This window comes from Aquila chrysaetos, chromosome 12, assembly GCF_900496995.4.
Source record: "Aquila chrysaetos chrysaetos chromosome 12, bAquChr1.4, whole genome shotgun sequence".
NCBI lineage: Eukaryota > Metazoa > Chordata > Aves > Accipitriformes > Accipitridae > Aquila > Aquila chrysaetos.
The window spans coordinates 8,952,683-8,972,197 of NC_044015.1; the positions used below are offsets into that span (position 1 = coordinate 8,952,683).

The following is a 19,515-nucleotide window of genomic DNA, read 5'->3' on the forward strand; positions in this document are numbered from 1 at the left end:
ATACTAGCAGGATCTGGTGAAATAAAAGGGAAAAGCAGGAGAAGATTCCAGCAAGCATGGTATAAATTACGACACTGTCTTAGAGCCATTAAACTGTGAATCAAAGCTGAAATCTTTGTCTTAGGTATAGTCGGTATGACCAAAATGGTTAAGAGTGGGCATGGCAGCGCAGTCTGCTGAGAGGGAGAGAGAGATATATATAAAACGTGCTGGGGACACATGTGCGGAGCTACTGGATAGGACAGACCCCCCCTCAGCAATCCCCGTGGCGTGCTGGAAGGCACTGGCAGGGCCAATCCCCCTGCAGATCCACACGTGTCCAACTCCCTCCTAAAACACGACCCCCTACCCCCCGAGGCTGCTCACGACCTCACCCACCGCCCATCCCTCCGCAGCGCCGGCGCCGCGGGGGCGGCCGCCGCGGGGCCCCGCCTGCGGGCGGTGCGGTGGGCAGCGCCGGCCCCGCTCCCGCTGCCGGCCGCCTCCCGGAGCTTGTCGGGCTGATCTGCGCCGCGCCTGAGGGTGAGTGAGGGCCGGGGACCCCCCCAGCTCGCCCCTCCGGGGACCGGGGACGCGGCCGGGCGGGGGTACGGGCGGAGGGAACGCTCCCAATGCGTGCTTATGCTGATTGTCCTGGTGGATGGTAAAGAAAGTAGAGGAAGGGCCGTGAGCCTCCTCCCTGACTTCCCCTTTGTCCCGCCGGGCGCAGGCTCCGGGGGAAGGTGCCTGCGGGATGAGCAGAGGGCGGCGGGGCCCCGCCGGCACCCCAGCACGCTCGGGCTGCCTGGGGAGAGTCTGACCGCGCACGGCTGGCGGGGAGCTCTGCCGCTGGAACTAAGCCTGCTCGCTCGCCTGGTAGCAGCGGGGACAAAAGGCGCCCCGGGCTTGCGAGAAAGTCTGAGCTTGTTGGATCTGGTAGTGCAGTCAGAATCCCAGCGTGGGTCTGCACGAGGAGACTTAATCAGCTTTGCTGACTCATAATAACGCTAGCGTTACGGCAAACTTGGTAAGAACCCTTATTCTGGAGTAAAAGCACCCTCGGGGAGCTCTTCTGCTGCAGCTCCCGCTCTGTGCTGTGTCACACTCCAGAATCTCTTGGTCGTGTGGCTCCGGCCTGAAACATTGCTGCATGGAAGATACAAATTCAGTCTTGTGCACCGGACCAGTTTTCGTTAGCAAAGTCCTTGCAGCTGCAGACAAAGGTTGCTGATATGCACGAGGCACCAGAATCCGGAAACAGCCGCAAGGCGTGCAATAGGAGAGAGGCTGAAAGTCCTGTTGACATTGGAGTGCTTAATGTGGCTCCAAATTAGTTTTATACCAGTAGTGTAGGAGTAGCAGCTTTGGAATACACCCGGCTTAATGCTTTGCTGTGCTCTTTGCTGCTAAGATAAAGCCCCAGATTATAATTTAGCACTGTGAAGATAAAATGCTTCGTTCTTGCTGGCAGGCGGGGGTTCTCCACCAACCTTGTAATCTGAAGGGGGAAATGTGACCATCAACCTGCTCTACTGGGTGGGAACGTGTTATATTTTCAGTGTGTCATCTCTCAGGTGCTAACCTCTATTACGTGTAGGTGCAGCTGACTTTTCTTCGTTACTTTAGTTTTCAATATTCTTACTGATAATTGTTTACCAAACTTCATGTGGACAAAGCCAGCTGTTGTCTTCACCTTGCTCTGTTGATAATCCCTTTGCAAATGAGAAATAAAAGCCTCTAGTCTCTGAAGATCCCTTATGAGGGGTGCTTGCGCTGCTGCAATAGGAAGGCTGTTTGCACTGGTTCCATGAGGTGGCCCGTTTTCCCCCACACTGACAGATTGTGCTGGTAGGACAGTGCAGGAGCCACCAAAACCTTGCTACGTCGTGGAGGCACCAGAGGGAGATAGGCATCGGCTGGGATTTTGGTTTGCAGAGGGAATTGGCTCAGTGCTGGAGAGAGGTCTTTGCTGTCTTCTGCTGTGCTGCATGATGCAGCACCGTCATGGGTTACGCAGACAGACAACATCTGAGGTTTAGGACTGTGCAAGAGGACCCGTGCCAGATGGTTGTGGGGAAGGGCCCTTGTGCTCGCTTGCAGGCGGAGAGGGTGCCGGAGTGCTCGGTGTCGAGCAGCTCCCAGCGGCGCAGGCTGATGGCAGGTCTGCAGATGGGGAGCAGGAAAGAGGGAGAAGCATGCAACGCGGCCTTGCTGCGGGGCAGCGTGGCAGGAGGCTGCTGGGTGCACCTTCTGCTCCCTGCTTCCGTCAGGCCTTGTCATGGTTTAACCCCAGTCAGCAACTAAGCACCACGCAGCTGCTCGCTCACTTTGCCCCCACCCGGTGGGATGGGGGAGAGAATCGGGGGGAAAAAAGTAAAACTCGTAGGTTGAGATAAGAACAGTTTAATAGGACAGAAAGGAAGAAAATAATGATGATATTAATAATAATAAAATGACAATAATAATAGAAGTATTGGAATATACAAAACAAGTGATGCACAATGCAATTGCTCACCACTCGCTGACCGTTGCCCAGAATACCCTGATCAGGTCAGCTGCCCTGGCTGTGTCCCCTCCCAACTTCTTGTGCTCCTCCAGCCTTCTTGCTGGCTGGGCATGAGAAGCTGAAAAATCCTTGACTTAGTAGAAACACTACTTAGCAACAACTGAAAACATCATTGTGTTATCAACATTCTTCTCATAGTTATCCAAAACATAACACTATACCAGCTACTAGAAAGAAAAATGAACTCTGTCCCAGCAGAAACCAGGATGGGCCTGGGCAAGGAAGCGCAGAACCATTAAATGCAAACCACACGGGCCCTGGTGTCTCCTGGCCAGCAGACTTGTGTGTGCAGATGTTGGTAAATGCCAGCAGCTGTGTGTTGCTGGGGCTGTTCACTGACTTGTGACTCTCAGAGGGTTCCTTGAAGCTGTGGGAGTGAGCATTGCTCATCTTGCCAGTGCCCGTTTGCTTAAAAGGTTCAGTTGTTATTGCTATTGTTGTGGTGGGTTTTATTATTGTTTTATGTAAGGATGACCTTAGAGGTTCAAACTAACCATTCGCATAGCCCAGCTCCATTCAGCCTGGGATTTCTGAGCCAGTTTGTGTTTGTCTGTATTATAATGCCCAATTTACCTACCTTGCTCACTTTCCCCTTGAGTTTACGAAAACTGCCTGCATTCATAACATCCCTCAGCAGGGAGTTCCACAGGTCTGTTTCCCACTGCATGAAAAAACACTTCTTTTGGTTTGTTTTGAATCTGTTTCCTGACTTCATTTGGTGACCCTTAGCTCTGATGTTGGAAGTGGCCATGAACAATTATTTTCTGTCCACCTCTCCGGAGCATCCCTGCAGGCACAACACCGTGTCAGTGAGGTCGTGGGACTTAGCCAGCCACAGCCAGAGCTGATGGGACCTACCGTTGGCTGCAGTCCTGCTCCGAGCCAGAGGCTGGACTAAGGTCCTCCACCACCTCCCACCAACAATTAACATGATTTGAAGGCTTGCTTGACAGGAACTGAGCAGAGAGCCCTTGTTTTGTGCTGCTTAATACTCAGCAGGCACCAAGAGGCGAAAATTCCCCAACTCACCATTTCTCTCTTCCTTCAGCCAGTCCCTGTGCTGGGAGGTCTTGGGTCCATGCTCAGCAATTCTTCCGCACACACATAGCTGCGTGTAGTGAGCTGCCGCTTCTCCAGTCACACCCCAAAATAGTAATGGGCTCTCTTTCTGTGACAGCACCGAGATGGCTGTTCTTTCAAAGGAGTATGGCTACGTCATCCTGACGGGTGCTGCCAGCTTCGTCTTGGTCACGCACCTCGCGGTGAAAGTGGCCAAAGCCCGCAAGAAGTACAATGTGGAGGTGAGTGCTCGGGCTGAGGGAATGGGAAGGTCGGAGCCACTCTGCAGGGGATGTTGCAGACAAGCTAGGTGACACCTTGCTTATTTTTGGGTGACTTGCTGACATTTCCTGCCCCACCACATGGATGCAGAAGAGATGGAGCTGTCATTCTGGCTCTCCAGACTGGAGCAGACGGCGTGACAGAGCTTGGGGTTTGGGGCATCAGGCGCTTGGCACCAAGCTGAGACAGCTGAAAGCGTAAGGCTTTGAGCTTGGAAATGCTGATGAGCAAGAAACCACACAGCCCTTCTTCCCTGCAAAGGCAGCTGATGCAGCATTGGGGGCAAAGGGATTGTAGTGGAACAAAAGTGACAGGAGGGTTTCTCAAACTCGTGGGGAGCGTGTGAGCCCTATCACAAGAAGTCTTTCAAAGTGACCTTCCCTCAGCATCGCCTCTGAGCTGGGCAGGCCTGTGGGCTGGGTGGGGGCAGCAGTCCTCTCAGTGAGTCAGGGCGATGGCATGCAGAGGCTGCTGTGCCACTCGGCTCCAGGCACAAACCTTCCTTTGCTCTTTTCCCCATGTCACTGGGGGAAGTCACAAGCAGGGGTGGGCACAAGGACAGCCCCGGGCATGTGCTGCAGACCTTGGGTACCTGTTGGGGGGGATCCCACTGCTACTGCATGAAGTCAGGATTATAGCAAACGTACCCAGCATGTAATGGTGCACAGAGCACTGGATTTCAGGCTTGGGGAAGCCTCTGCAGCCAAGCAGCAGCTCTGGCTGGCTGCTCAGCTCTGCAGTGGTGAGGAAGGCAGCGTCCTCTCAGCCTGTTCCTGGGTGATGGGCTGCTGCCAGCTCCCCAGAGAAGACATGGGGGCATGTCTTCAGTAACGCCGCTTTGCTCTCCCCTCCAGAGAGATGGGATTTAAACAGGGAGGTCACCGAGTGCCTGGCTATCTTCTGTTGGAAGCAGGGCCAGCTCCAGGGGACAGTCAGATTGCTGATTGCTCAGGGAGTTCAGGAAGTGGCCTGGGGCAAGCAATAATTTCCACAAAGCATTTGTGGGCCACAGGGCAGGAGACAGGCTCTAACTTACCAACGCGAGTCAGTCTTGCAAGCACCCGGGCAGCACTGGGCTCCCTGGGGAGCGGTGCTGCCGGGCATGCTCCTCACTGCTGGAGAACAGGCTCCCGAGCCCAGACTGCGCTTGCTCATATTTTGCTGCTGGTTTTTTTTTTTTTTTGGCAGTATCCAACCATGTACAGCACAGACCCTGAACATGGGCGTATATTCAACTGCATCCAGCGTGCACACCAGAACACGTGAGTAACATGTACAAACGCAGACCTTGAAAATACACAGGGCTGTGGAGCAGGGCCTACAGCTAGAGACTCGCTGCTGCCAAGCACTTGGGTTCAGGGTCAACGCTTGAGGAAAACACACAGCCGTGTGACGCTCAGCAGTAAGGCCATGCTGGCTCCTTACCATGCCTTAAACCAGGAGACGGGGCTGTGAAGCAGCCTCCTCTTCCCCGGTGCCTGGCTCTTTTCCTCTGTGGGCAGATCTGAAGACACTAGAAATCTTGCTTCTAGAAGAGGCTGCCTGGGGACTGCTGATCTGTTGTGCTGCCCAGGTCTCCCTCGGAGGAGGCCTAAGACCACCCAGCTACTGTGGACCAGGCTGCAACAGCACATCAGAGGGCTGCTTGGGAGGAACAACTCTTCCTGGGTTGGCTGGTGGCAAGTAGTATTTAGCAGTGGCTTAGGGCACAGAACGGAGAGAGTGGGTGGGTGGGCTCAGAGAGAGGCGCAGACAGGGGAAGTCCCTAAAAGTCTGTGCATGCTCACATTCCTTCTTTCCTCCATCTGTGGCCACAGCATTGAGCACAGAGATTCATAACAGTCAGGCCCAACAGAGACCTTGGCAGGGGATGCTCGCAGCTTCTGTGTTTCTAGAGTTTCCTCTTTGTGAGCAACTTGAGCACAAACACGGCCTCCTCGCTTTTATTTTCAGATTGGAAGTTTATCCCGCCTTCCTGTTCTTTTTAGCCACTGGTGGAGTCTACCACCCGGTAAGTGATGCTACAGTGCAGGTCCGCATGACTGAACTCTGCTCTTGCTCCCTGACTTGGGAAGGGTGGGGGGCAGTAGACCAAGCTAGCCCTCTGGAGGCACCAGGCTGCTTCACTAGCCCCATCACGCTTCACAGCTGTCCCCCTTCTGAAAATGTAGTTGTAGAAGGTCTTGTGCAGGGGAATCACAAGTATTTCATAAACTCATTACTGCTGCTTCAGCTATTAGAGCCCTTTCCCTCCCCTAACGGTGCCTTGTTGGACAAACGGAAGCATTCACAGCCTCTGGTCCATAAGTGGGAAGGGTCCCTCCAACCCTGCCTGGTTCTTCCAAGCCCTGCGGGGTCCTGCTAGGCTTACAGCAGTACTACTCAGCAGTTGGTTGTGGAGACGACAGGAACACTTTTTCCTCCATCTAAAAACACTTTCATGAGGAGTCTGTCTGATAAGAATAGACAGGGAACATGGTGATCTTCCCACTCACTTCCACCAGAGGAGGTGCGCAAAGGATCAAAAAAAGCCTGGATTATTTTTAACTAAAAGATGTAGACAACCCATAAGGAGGGAGGCATGTGGGAGAGGCCAAAACCAGTAGCTCTCTCTTTGCCACCAACAGACAAGTCAGGCCTTTCTTGAATATTCTTTTTCAGAGAGGGAAGGAAGCGGCATAGGCAGATCTGGCAAACTGGAGCCAGGTTGCAGCAAGCTTTAAATTTTAAAGAGGCAAGGTGGAAGTTCGTAACACCTGCAACAGGAAAACCTGTACACCTGCTGGAGGCAGGCAGTGGAGTGGGGCTTGGGGCAATAGCTGCCTCCAAAACCGTGGCACTTGGTCTTGGTGTTACCGTGACACTGGTAAAATGAGATTCAGCACCTGCTGCCTGCATGACTTAACCATTCGTTGCTTGGGAAGAGTTGTGCTGCAAAAGAGCAAGACTCTGCATCACATGCTTCCTCCCCGTAGGCATCATGAAAGTGACTCCTATAGAAAACTCACCCTAGCACACTGCATCAGTCACCTGTCTCCCCCACGCTTACTCCCAGTTGTCCTGGCAAGGTCAGCACTCACACAGTAATTGGTGGTCACTTCTTTGAAGCAGGGCTGCTGTAACAGCAAAGCACATGCAAGCAGCAAGTCTCCAAAACCTTAATGTTTCTTCTTTCTCTCTAGCGGATTGCCACAGGGCTTGGCCTCACCTGGATCCTTGGGAGAATCCTTTATGCCCATGGCTACTACACAGGAGGTGGGTCTTCACCCTGCAGCACACAGCAGGCACTTGGAAGCTCAAATCTCCTACAGTGGCCTCAGGGCTCTTTCCTCCAGCTCACATCAAGGAGGCAGCATAAAGCTTCCACTCTGGGTGTAGAGAAAAGGGTGCAGGTCCACAGACTGCTAACTCTTGAGTACACTTTTCCTACCGATAGGAAGAGCACTAGTCTAATAATAGCACAGACTGAGGGTAGGTACATGGCCTGAGCTGGTGCCTGCTGTTTTGCCTTGAGATATATCTCTAATTCCTGCTTCCTCTTTAATTTTCAGGATGGGGTAGGCTAGCTTTTCAGTGATGGCCTGCTGAACTGACAAAACATGTCTTTTTTCCAGATCCAAAAAACCGAAGGAGAGGGGCCATTGGTTCAGTTGCACTCATTGGGCTAGTGGGCACAGGCGTGTATTCAGCTTGCCAGCACCTCGGCTGGATCTGCCAGGACTAACTGACCATCATGATGGCTGCCTGGGAAACTAAAGGCATTTTTGTTTTCTTTTAGAACATTTCCTGGTTGTTTTCCTTTTCTCCTCATTCAATAAAATGAAGTTGTCAATTCTATATTTTCATTCTAAAGTTATAGAGGGTTTTCTTAAGTTTTGCAGAATGCTAGAACAACTCTGGTTTTGTAGGCCTACAGAAATCTGCCCATCAGGCAGAGATGTTCTAGCTTTTATGATTTTTAGTGACCGAAAAGCTATGTTGCACCCTGTTCAACCCATACAGCAGCAGCCCTCTTTATGAACCCCTCAATTCATGTCACTCTGCGATAAGATGTTCCAGACAGAGTTAATATTTATTTATTTGATTGCTAAAAAAGAAGTAGGCAAACATTTAAAGTTGTTGCTTCATCATGTTTATAAAGAACAGTAGACCTATAGGAAGGAAGTCAAATAGCTTTCAGTTAAGAGCAGCAGCACTCTATCCTACGCTGGAGCTTGCTACCACCCTGGTTGTGCTCCATACTCTGTGTGTGGAGATGATCCTCAGGGCCATGCCTGTCCCAGGCAGCATCAGCTAACCATCCCCACAATATTTAGTCCCACCTTGGAAGTGAGGTACAGTTAAAAAAACCAAAACTTGTGTTTACAAGGGGGCTAAAGGGTAGGATTGTTTATTCCCTCAAGGCTTTTACGTAGTCAGAGAATAGACAGAGCCTATAGCTACAGGATATCAATGTGTCCAAGAGCTTATGTGTGCACTGAGTAGGGTCACACCTGTTAAGCCAAAAATGAAGTTGACTGAGGGTGGAAGGCAGTGGGGTTCAAGGCACACAGCACAGGAAGCAGTCTGGGCCAGGCCTCTGTCACTGACAAGCCTCTGGCAACACCTAGGTAGCTGCATGAGCTGCTGCTGAAAGCCATATTGCTGCCTCCTAGTCTGAGGTACCAGACAGGACAGAGCAGACCTACAAGCTAAGCCCTATGTGTACATTCCCCCTGGCAGGAGCAGGATGGCTAAATGCTGCTCCAGCAGTGTTACCACCCAGGCACTTACAATTTTAGAGCACTTTATTGCTGTGTAAATGATCCACATCTCTGGCTGACAGGCAAGAACTGGCTGTTGCTCCCTTGAGCAGGCCCCAGAGCCACTAGAACACAGATTCCACATCACCCATCTCCACGCAGACAGTCTTCAGCTGCGAGTAGTACTCAATGGCTGCCCGCCCATTCTCTCTGCCAAATCCTGCAGGGACAAGCCAGAAGTGAGAACACAGCTCCAGGCTGTGCCAGGTACCACTCATATCCCCTGTAACTGGCATGTAGCCATACCAGGGAAGGTCAAACAGAGCTCACCTGATGCCTTGTATCCTCCGAAAGGCAGCTCCACAGGGCTGATGTTGTAATTGTTAATGAAGCACATCCCAGCCTTGAGAGCAGCTACTACCCTGTGAGCCTTCTGGATATCCCTGCAGGAAAACGGCAATTCAGCTGGATCCCTTCCCATTCATTCCCTCCTTCCCTGCCAGTTAACATCCCACTACAGAAAGGTCAGCAGGTCGCAGTGGTTTTTGGAGCCCAACCTGCCCTGCTCTGTCTTTGCCTGCTCAAAGGATGCAGCTCCTATTCTCAAGGACACTCAAAACTGCATTTGATTTGAGAAGGCAGGACAAGGACACCAGCAAAGCAGACTATGGCAAGCGGCCAACAGATGTCTTTGCATGCTTTCAGCAGCGTAGCAGGCTCCTGATGCATGTCTCTGCGAGATGCAGGAAGGCAGGCAGCAGGCCAAGCACAGGCTGGAAGGAGTCTGAAGGACAGCCGGGCCCACCTAACCCTTCAGGAAAAAAACTGGGAGGAGATGTGCAGTCATTTACAATGTTCCCTTCTGGCAATCCCTTGCTCCAGCTTTTCTGGAAGAGGATATCCATGCCCGTGCCAGGCACTGCAAGAGGAGCATCAAGTTCCCTTCTCCCCAGACCGCTTCCACACCAGCCACGCTACCCAGTCATACCTGGTAAAGACACCACCTGCCAGGCCAAATTTGGTGTTGTTGGCTCTCTCCACAACCTCCTCCTCCGTGTCAAATGGCAGAATAGACATGACAGGCCCAAAGATTTCTTCCTTCACACAAGTCATGTCATCTGTGCAGTTCCCTGGAAGCAAGGCAGACAACATGTCCTTCAGGAGGAAGAGCTAGTGGCACAGCCTGTGCATTCGGCAACCCACACAGCCTTGGAAACAGCACTCAGCACTGCACAGCCCCCCCAACTTGGCTAGCAGTGGAGCAAGTCCCATCCTGCATCTCAAGGCAGCAGAGGCACTAACTGCACGTGCCCTGTCAGACCTTCCAACAGCAGAGATTTCTCTGGATGCAGTTCTTGGGTGCCTCAGCTCTCTAGTACACCTGTGAGTGCCTGTCTACACTGCGGATGTACACAGAGGCAGGTTACGCTGAACACAGCTTTTTCTAGAAGAAACTCAGTAACATCCACACAGAAGACCACAGTACCATGATAGGAAGGATCATACCTAACACACAGGGTCGCATGTAGTAGCCATTCTTCAGCTTCGGGTCATCTGGCACGCACAGGTCCCCACCACACAGCACCTCTGCCCCCTGAAAAAGAGCCAAGCAGAAGGTAGGCATACACAATCAGGAGCATCCTGCCCAGCTGCCGCAGCTCTGGCTGGCCAATAATCCCTGCTGGGTTTACAGTCCTATTGGACAAACCATGCCTGTGCCCTCCCTGGCGTCTCTCCAGGTCAGGACTGCTGACAGAGCATCACTGACAGATGAAGGTCAGGGGGTGAGACCCAACCTAAAAGTCCAAACAACGCCAGTTTGGGGTGCAAGTGCCACAGGAGCCAGTGTAGGTTGAAGGGAAGCAACTACAACTAGGAGCAGATCCTCAGCTGGTATCACATTAACTTCCACATGTTCACATGGTGTGAATTCCCTCGTTAGCAAGTCAGCCAGTCCCTTAGCACTCCACCTGGCAAGAAACACCTACCTCCATCAAATGCCCAGTTTTAGAGATGGGGATTTCTCCCTTCCTTCCCCACATCTCCTTCCACATCCCTCTTCCTGTTTCCAAATCCTGGTCTAGCCCTCCTGGCTTTCACTCACAGTTCCCCTTCTCCATCCCATCCCCAACCTGGCTACACCTAGTCACATACCTAGCACTGCCATTTAAAACATCTTTACACTTTACAATAAAACCTGGAGAAAAAAAACCCAAAAAGCCTGGGTAGATCTTATTGCTCTTACAGAGATTGTTTCCAGCAGCCTGTAAATTTGGCCTTCGATCCTTAGCAAGCTTTTTCTCCAACAAAACTGGAACCCAAATGAGATAACAGCCAAGCATGCAAGGTGGCACCACAACTTAGAACCAGCCCAAACCTTATGGATTATCCCATTTTACACACTGCCTTGCTGGGTATCTCACCACCTCTAAAACTTGGCAGCATCAGGATACGAAAAGCCATGTCAACTTCAATGCTGATTCAGAGATAGGCACTGGGTCACTTTTAATCATAGAATCGTTTGGGTTGGAAGAGACCTTTAAAGGTCATCTAGTCTAACCCTCCCCTGCAATAAGTAGGGACATCTTCAACTAGATCAGGCTGCTCAGAGCCCCGTCCAGCCTGACCTTGAATGTTCCCAGGCATGGGGCACTTACCACCTCCCTGGGCAAACTGTTCCAGGGTTTCACCACCCTCATCATAAAAAATTTATTCCTTATACCTAGTCTGAATCTACCCTCTTTTAGTTTAAAGCCATTACCCCTTGTCCTATTGCTACAGGCCCTACTAAGAAGTCTGTCCCCATCTTTCTTATAAGACCCCTTCAAGTACTGAAAGGCTGCAAGGTGTCCCCGGAACCTTCTCTTCTCCAGGTTGAACAACCCCAACTCTCTCAGCCTTTGTTAATAGGAGAGGTGTTCAATCCCTCTGATCATTTTTGTGGCCCTCCTCTGGACCTGCTCCAACAGGTCCATGTCTTTCCTGTGCTGAGGATTCCAGAGCTGGACACGGTACTCCAGGTGGGGTCTCACCAGAGCAGAGGGGCAGAATCACCTCCCTTGACCTGCTGGCCACCCTGCCTTGGATGCAGCCGAGGATACAGTTGGCCTTCTGGGCTGTGAGCGCATATTGTCGGCTCATGTCCAGCTTTTCATCCACCAGTACCCCCAAGTCCTTCTCCACAGGGCGGCTCTCAATCCCTTCATCCCCCAGCCTGTATCGATACTGGAGGTTGCTCTGATCCATGTGCAGGACCTTGCACTTGGCCTTGTTGAACCTCATGAGGTTCACATGGGCCCACTTCTCAATCTCGTCCAAGTCCCTCTGGATGGCATCCCGTCCCTCAGGCATGTCAACCACACCACTCAGCTTGGTGTTGTCTGCAAACTTGCTGAGATGCACTTGATCCCACTATGTCACTGATAAAGATATTAAACAATACTGGTCCCAATACAGACCCCTGAGGCTGAGGGACACTACTTGTCACCGATCTCCATCTGGACATTGAGCCATTGACCACTACCCTCTGGATGTGACCATCCAACCAATTCCTCATCCACCAAACAGTCCACCCATCAAATTTATGCATCTAGTGGCCCAAGACACCTAACGAGTAATTCAACCACAACAAAAAAAAAAACCAGCTTAACTGGGAAGGCATGGGGCAGGAAAGCAGCTGCCAGTCTGTCTAACAAGAAAGAGAAACATTTCAGGGCAGTCACAAGGCAGCATCACAATCTCACCTGCTCCTTCGCCTGCTTGATAAAGCCCTGGACACGATCCAGGTGGGGCCGGTTGATGAGGGCTCCCATCCGTGTGTCTTCCAGAAGCGGGTCTCCAATTTTGATTTTCTGGGTGCGTTTCACCACCTCCTTTGTGAAGGCATCCAGTATCTTCCTCTCCACAAACACCCGCGTGCCGTTGCAGCACACCTGGGATAAAGGGCAGGCTGCTCAGTGTAAGACACACAGCACTCCACAGTCCTTCCCCGCTTGGGACCTGCTATAGAGGCTCTCAGAAAAGCCCCTCCACAGCTGCTAAAACAGCTAACTTGTCCTTGGGGACAAAGATGACTAGATTATCCTGCTGCTCATGACCGCACTGAACAGTCCATGCTGGACACAGTGGTAATGATGCCACCAGGTGGCAAAAACACATCAACTCACCAGCAGAAGAGAACTTGAGCTGACTTTCCAGTTCCCAGAGATGACCTCGGTAAGCCAATTTGCCAGCAGGATTACACAAAACTGCAGCACATGTAGAGATCCCAAATACGGGACAGAGCCCCATAGGGCTGTGGCTCAGTGCACCAGACTGGAACTTTGCTGCTCCTCCAGAGGACACCAGCACAGCTGCTTCTGACCTCTGAGCACCAGACTGGAGCCCAGGGCACAGGAGCAACCGTTCTGAGCTGGGTACCGGGTATTAGAGAGGCTCCACTTCTGGGAAGGACAGGGCATCGGCTCAGGCATACTCTGCTGTGATGCCCTACACTGGCTTCTGCAAGGGCATCCCTTCCGATCCCTTGTGACACTGCACAGGGAAACGCATGGCAAGATGGGAGCTTCAGGGCATCCCTCACTATGCAAGGCCACAGGCTAGCTCTGCTGCCCAATTCTCAAACCACCCCACCACACTGAGAAGGGCCACTCCTCCCCCATGGACACACACCTCGCCCTGTGTAAGGAAGTTGGCCATGAGGGCTCCATTCACAGCATTCTCCAGGGCGCAGTCTGAAAAGATGATAAGGGGGGATTTACCCCCCAGCTCCAGGGTGACTGGTTTGATCCCTTTAGCTGCCATCTCCATTATCTGAGGGAAACAAGGACAGAAGAGACAAATGACCCACTGTCTGGTGGAGGGAGACAAGAGAGACCCAAAGGGAGAGCTCCTGCAGGGCCCTTCACCAGCAACAGAAACAGCATGAAGGGCAAGCGGGGTTTCCTAGATGTGTTTAGTTCAGGCTGGGGACAGTCTCAGAGGGTTTGGGGTTTGTTCTTTATTTTAAAGATAAAACCAACAAAACCTGAGGAGTCATTTGCAGGAAGTCTCATGCTCAGCGTAAGCTGAGGACAGCTGTAACTGCATCTGTGTCACTGCACCCCACAGTAGGAACGCACATGTAGGTAGCGTTCAAGGGGCAACATTTCCCTCTTTCAAATCAGAATTTATTTTTAAAAGTCTTTTTAGGGACTTCTAATTGAAGAATTTATTTGAAGAATAAATTGAGGGTAAGAAATTCACAAAAACTAACCTCTTGCTTAAAAACAGTAGGTTGTATACAACTAAACCGAGCTATTACTGCCAGAAACGCTCCCACATTTTCCCAGTGCTGCTCTGTTTTACGTACCCTCCTCCCTACATAGATACCCTTTAGCAGCTCAGAGACTTCACTGCAACCAGGGGCTAAAGAAATAAAGATGACCAAGGGGCTCCTCTGAAAGGACTGAGTGCCCAAGCCCATGCCCAGTAGGCTAACTGGAGCCCCAGTGTAACCCTGTACGTGCAAGCTCCATGCTCAGACCCAGAAATGCTGACTCACACCCCATCTTTACAAGCCTCATGCACAAGAGCTCAAGGAGATATCGACGTCCGCAGCACACCAGGAAGGCTGGCACTACAGACACCTTGTGTCCCCAAGTGTGAAGGTGCCTTTACCTTGATGCCAGTTGGCACACTGCCAGTGAAAGAGATTTTGGCCACATCTGGGTGATGACAGAGGAACTGGCCTGTGGCCGCTCCACCCTGCACCACATTGAAGAGCCCCTTGGGCACACCGGCCTCTGTGAAGATCTCTGCCAACCTCACCACCGAAACAGGGGTGAAGGGAGAGGGCTTGAAGACCATCGCATTGCCTAGGGGAACCCAGACAAAGGCAAGGTGGGGTTAACAGCCAAACTGCTTTAGGGAAAAGAAAAAAAAAAAAAACCAAAAACAACACAAAAAAACCCAACCCACACAATAAGTTTGTCTCAACAGATCCTAGAAGATCCCCCCAAGAGAGGAGGAAACAGTTTCAGCTGAACACTGCAACCAGTGAAAGGGAGGAACTGCACCTTCCCACTAGGAAGGGCCAGAGGAGATGGGGCTGCACTGCAGACATTTCCAGAGACCTTCCCCATCTGGTACAAAGCCAAGCAATCAGTCTTTTTCCTGATGCACTCCCTGCCCTCCCAGCATCTGCCGTGTTCCCACTTCCATCTCCTTTCCCTTCCTGCCAGAGTAACAGCCTGAAGGTTCTGCTAATCCTTCAACACCTCCTTCAAGGTAATCCTAGACTTCATCCCCCCAATCACTCTCCCAAACAGGATCATTTGGCTTCAAAGAGAAGCTTGCACAGAGAGTCTTCATTACCACAAGCCAAGGCCGGGGCAGACTTCCAGCAGGCAATCTGGAAGGGGTAATTCCAGGCTCCAATCCCAACACACACTCCGAGGGGCTCTCTCCGAGTGTACCCAAAGGATCCCCCAGGAAGTTGGATGTGTTCACCTGCAAAGAAAAGAAACAGCCAGAAGGTAGAGCAAAGCCCCTTCCTGTCTTACCAGAGCCTCAGGGGCCACATCTTGCTTTGATTGGGAACAGAGACACATGGCTTTTACCCCAGCAAGCTCACAGAAGGTACATAAGTGCCCACAGAGCATGGCAGCATTAGGTAGAGATCTCCGAAAATCCTTCCAAGATCTTCAGAAAAAGGAGTAGTCCATCTCTTAAGAAATCAACAGCAAAGATGGTTTCATGCCATGGAAGTTACCAGGGAATACAAGTGGCAGGACAGAGAGTAAAGAGCAAACTCCAGTAACATTCTCACCAGCTAGAGATCCTGCCAGTCCTGCGTAATACTCCAGACACTGCCAGGATATGTCAATGTCCACTCTGGCTTCAAAGATAGATTTCCCATTGTTGATGGTTTCCATGGTGGCAATTTCTTCTCTCTGCTCCTGTGAGAGGCACAGCACAGCGATAATGCATTAGAGAAGTCTGTAGCAGAACTCCACAAGGCAATACCTGGTTCTCAAGCACACAAGTCCCAAACAAGGCTCTGCCATCAGTAAGCCAGGCTCTGCTGTGAGAAACTATAATCTCTAAAAGGTACATTCCCAACTGCTATTTATCATTTTCCCAGTGGCAAACAACTGCAGGGGAATGTCAAACAGATGGCCACTGCTGCCGCTGGGGTTCACTGCTGGTCCAGTCTTGCCTAACATCCCTGTTCATCTAAAAGATGAGCAAACCTGAACTTGGAAGCTGGCTGGCAAACAGTGATTAGAATTCACAGAACTAAACTGGGAAGAACAACAAACAGCAAGATCAAAATGGAACCAGAGGACTTAGTGAAGAATGGACAAAGCAACACAGCTGGGAAACGTCCTTTAACAGACCATCTCCCTGACAGGAATATTATCCTACCACAGAAGTCTGGCAGGAGGAAACAGCTTTCTAATCACATATACACACTGGGGAAAGAAGGTCTGGTTTCTTACAGATCCATGCCTCCATGGGGATTAACTTTGATGTCCAAGATTTGTATCCTCTCTCTCCCATGTGTCTCCCTGGTGTCTAAGATAAAAACCAGCATTCCTACTTTTTTTTTATTGCTAAACTAAGACACACTCCAGTCGCGTGACAACAGTGTCTGACAAGCTAGAAGTTCAACAGTGTGACAGTTGCGCAATTTCAGCTTAATCTTTGGACTTGTAAAAAGAAGTACAAGCCCTGCAAGATCTCGACTGGATGGCTTCAGTTTTATGTCTTCTAACAGAATTAAGCAGAGAAAGTACACACTGGCCTTGAATACAGTGACAAGACTGAAGCCCTGCCCAAGGCAGCCTACTGTCTCTTCTGGGCAAAGGTGGGTTTTAACTCCCGCGTTCCTCCTGGAGCTCTGGAAGTCCAGCTGGAAGCCCCCAACAACCACATTAACCCACAAGAAAGCTCAGAGACAAAACCACGCCTCTCCAAAAAAGGAGACGAGCTCCCACAACATACCCGAATAATTCTGGCAGCCTCCAGCAGCACCCTGCTTCGCTCCATGCCAGACATCTGACTCCATATTTTAAAGGCAGCCTTTGCACTCTGCACAGCCAGATCGACCTCCTTTTCCCCAGAGCAGAGCAGCTTGCATATCACACGACCTGGGCACATTTTAAACAGGAAATAAACAGGTGGGAAATCTCAGAAAAGGGGCACAGAAGAATATGGTTTATCTTGCATCAAAACCCAAAGTCTTCAGTCCAGCCACCTATATATACACCAGGCTTACGGAACTTCATACTATGGTTCCCACTGATTTGTAATTGGCTATAGAAGAGGTGCTGCAATTCAGCTGGTCTGAATTACAAGATCTGCCATTCTCCACAGTCATGTTCTAGTTACTAATTAGCTCCAATTATTACAAAATTCCTCTGTTTCCCACTGGAGTTTGTTTTACTTCTACCACCAGCTTCAGGACTCTGTTACACAATCCCCAGCATAGTTAAACACTCTTTCTTGAGGTGATTCTGCTGAAACCTAGATATGTCCAATTAAAAAAAAAAACAAAAAAAATTTAGAAATGTTTAAATCATATCATTTGCCAAGATCAGGCACCACTCGATTTTTTTAAGAATCAGAGCTGATTTCTTCTAAAAAGTTCGATGATGGACCTGCACTGCAGGAGGCAAAACGCAGCCACCAAAAGACCACAGCCTTCAGGACGCCTGCATAGGCGGTATCCGACGTGGGCAGCTGGGAAAAGCCGATGGCACCCGGCCTTTGCAGTTAAATAACAAGGAGGCGACTCCCGGCCACGGACCCCGCGCCTCAGCGCAGCTTTAACCCCCCACACCCCGAGCAGGCAACGGGGAGGTACCTGTGGCCGGCTCATACACCTCCTCGGCCTGGCCTCCATCGACGGGCTGAACGCGGCCGCCCGCCCGGTAGTTGAGGGGCTGCTGGATGGTGACGGTACCGGTAACGCTGCTCATGGCGAGGCTGGGACGAAAGGAGCAGAGCCGGGGCAAAAGGTTCGGCAACCGGGACCGCACCAGCATCGGCTGGGCCGCCGGGAAGGGGGAAGGGAAAGCGGTGGGCCGGGAAATCCCCACGGGAGAGGTACCGGTAGCCCAGACCCGCTCGGGTGCCTTGTACCTCAGGGCCGCGGGCCCCGCCCCGCCCCGCCCGGCGGCCCTGCCCGGCGCTCGGGCTCCCCCTGGCGGTTCGGAGGTAATACGTCCCACCCAGGGTGACGCCGAAGTTTCAAAGGTTTCGGTAAATTGTTTTAAGATTGGCAAAGAACGAGTCGATACGTACAACCGAACGGCTGAGCTTCAGGAAAGCAAACGCCCGCGGACGTATATTTCACAGCCATCTACTGCAGAGTTTCTGAAAAGTTCCTCTAATAGCTGCGGCCGGGGACGGGACGCAAGACTGCACTGCAAATCGTGTAAAGGACAAAAAGAAGCACAAATGAACAGGTCTACAGCTGCGTGAGATGATGGATGGGAGGGGACTAGCAGCAACACATGTATATTACCACCCCCTGGCAGTAGTTAAACCTCCTCAAAGATGTGACCACAGTTGCAATTTATGTTGAGATTTTTTTTTTTTTAAAGTTATCCATGAAACAGAACCAAAACCATCCTTTTTTCCTTCCAAACCAGAGTCTTCCTGCGGTCATAAAGTTGTTTTTCGTTCCATGTTGTAGCTTCTTGGAATTCAGACGGTTCAGCAGCTGAGGTTAGGAAAGATGTTCTCCCTCAGTTCATTATAATGATTAACAACCCCCAGGGAACTACAGTATCAAACAAATGAGAGCAGAAAGCAACCAGAATATAGCAACGGATCAATAATTCTCAGATAATCTGTGGATGTGCAAACGCTTCCCTCCCCAGCTGACAAAGCGTGGTGTGATGCAACAGCGCACAGATTTGCCAAGGGCAGAGTTTCTGACAGCACCAGGAAAAGTTACTGTACTGCACTTAAGGCTTCCGAAGCCGTTAAGGTGCAAGTTTGTCATTATGCTTGATTAGATGCGGCTGTCTTTGTTGGATCAAACAACCATATGCTGCAGAATAAACTACTTCAACAAGGCTGCTCCATGCAGGAAACACAGGCTGGGGTGTTTCTGGCTTTGCTGTGGGATCAGGCCCTTGAACTATGAGAGGCCACGCTAGGGAATCAGGAATTACACAACAGGGGCTACTCCTTATGGAAGCTTGTAGCTACACCAGACACAACGGTAAGTAAAAAAAAAAAGTACAAAAATGCAGCTTTAGAGCCAGGCAGCATCAGGATACAGTAGAAGTTCCACAGTCATGATTTATCTTTAAATAATCCTATAGAAGTGCCCCATACTTATCAGTGAGAATTAGTCCAATATTTAGTATTTAATACGGTATTGCACGTGCTCCACACTGCCATAAGGTGTTTCAGATTTACTCTCTTGCCATCCATCTAGTCAAAAACTCCCAGTAAGAAGTACCACATGATAAACCTCTGGTCACAGAAGCAAGAAATAATAGTCCCTAAGGGTACTGCCTGCTTCAGGAAAACTATCAGCCTAACTTGAGAGTGGCAGCAAGATTTATTTCCCCCTTTTAAACAAGGTGAGCAGGTTCCAGCCAACAAGACTGAGCCAGGTAGTTATCTGGTGAAGCAGAAGACAGTGTAGAGAGCTTCCTGGCCTAAGAAAGAAGCCTTTTAAGATGCATACTGATCATCAGTCTGTTCAGCAGTAAACTAAGGAGCATGAAATAAAACGCTGCTCTCATAACCACTCAGGCAATAAAAGGTTCAGTACCAGTGGATGGTACTGACATAATTTAACAGTTCACTCAAGTTTGAAGGCCAGGTTTGTTTCTGTAATTGAGCAGATTCTGCCTAAGCAAGTAACTTTTACAGAAGCTGTGT

The 19,515-nt window shown here is 50.7% G+C and overlaps 2 protein-coding genes across 2 annotated transcripts; one reads left to right on the top strand and one right to left on the bottom strand.

Annotated features, from left to right (window-relative positions):
• Positions 1-397: 397 nt before the first annotated feature.
• On the top strand, positions 398-7,723 carry MGST3 (microsomal glutathione S-transferase 3). The gene is made up of 6 exons (XM_030032119.1): positions 398-522; positions 3,723-3,846; positions 5,075-5,148; positions 5,840-5,897; positions 7,069-7,141; positions 7,501-7,723. Exons 2-6 carry the CDS (start codon positions 3,730-3,732, stop codon positions 7,608-7,610), a joined length of 432 nt encoding a protein of 143 aa, XP_029887979.1. The 5' UTR covers positions 398-522; positions 3,723-3,729; the 3' UTR covers positions 7,611-7,723.
• A 216-nt stretch (positions 7,724-7,939) lies between these two features.
• On the bottom strand, positions 7,940-17,786 carry ALDH9A1 (aldehyde dehydrogenase 9 family member A1). The gene is made up of 11 exons (XM_030032116.2): positions 17,477-17,786; positions 16,615-16,760; positions 15,437-15,566; positions 14,983-15,117; positions 14,287-14,483; positions 13,300-13,440; positions 12,372-12,560; positions 10,135-10,222; positions 9,617-9,758; positions 8,959-9,071; positions 7,940-8,848 (listed from the first exon to the last, which is right to left on the bottom strand). Exons 1-11 carry the CDS (start codon positions 17,655-17,657, stop codon positions 8,754-8,756), a joined length of 1,557 nt encoding a protein of 518 aa, XP_029887976.1. The 5' UTR covers positions 17,658-17,786; the 3' UTR covers positions 7,940-8,753.
• Positions 17,787-19,515: the final 1,729 nt, after the last annotated feature.

Coding starts and splice junctions, on each gene's coding strand:
- ALDH9A1 (XM_030032116.2), bottom strand. CDS start 17,657: ATGCTGGTGCGGTCCCGGTTGCCGAACCTTTTGCCCCGGCTCTGCTCC. Junction 13,441..14,286: donor GTGTGCCAACTGGCATCAAG/GTAAAGGCACCT, acceptor TGTTTCCCTCAG/ATAATGGAGATGGCAGCTAA. Junction 10,223..12,371: donor TCAAGCAGGCGAAGGAGCAG/GTGAGATTGTGA, acceptor GCTCTTTTTCAG/GGGGCAGAGGTGCTGTGTGG.
- MGST3 (XM_030032119.1), top strand. CDS start 3,730: ATGGCTGTTCTTTCAAAGGAGTATGGCTACGTCATCCTGACGGGTGCT. Junction 3,847..5,074: donor GCAAGAAGTACAATGTGGAG/GTGAGTGCTCGG, acceptor TTTTTTTGGCAG/TATCCAACCATGTACAGCAC. Junction 7,142..7,500: donor CCATGGCTACTACACAGGAG/GTGGGTCTTCAC, acceptor TCTTTTTTCCAG/ATCCAAAAAACCGAAGGAGA.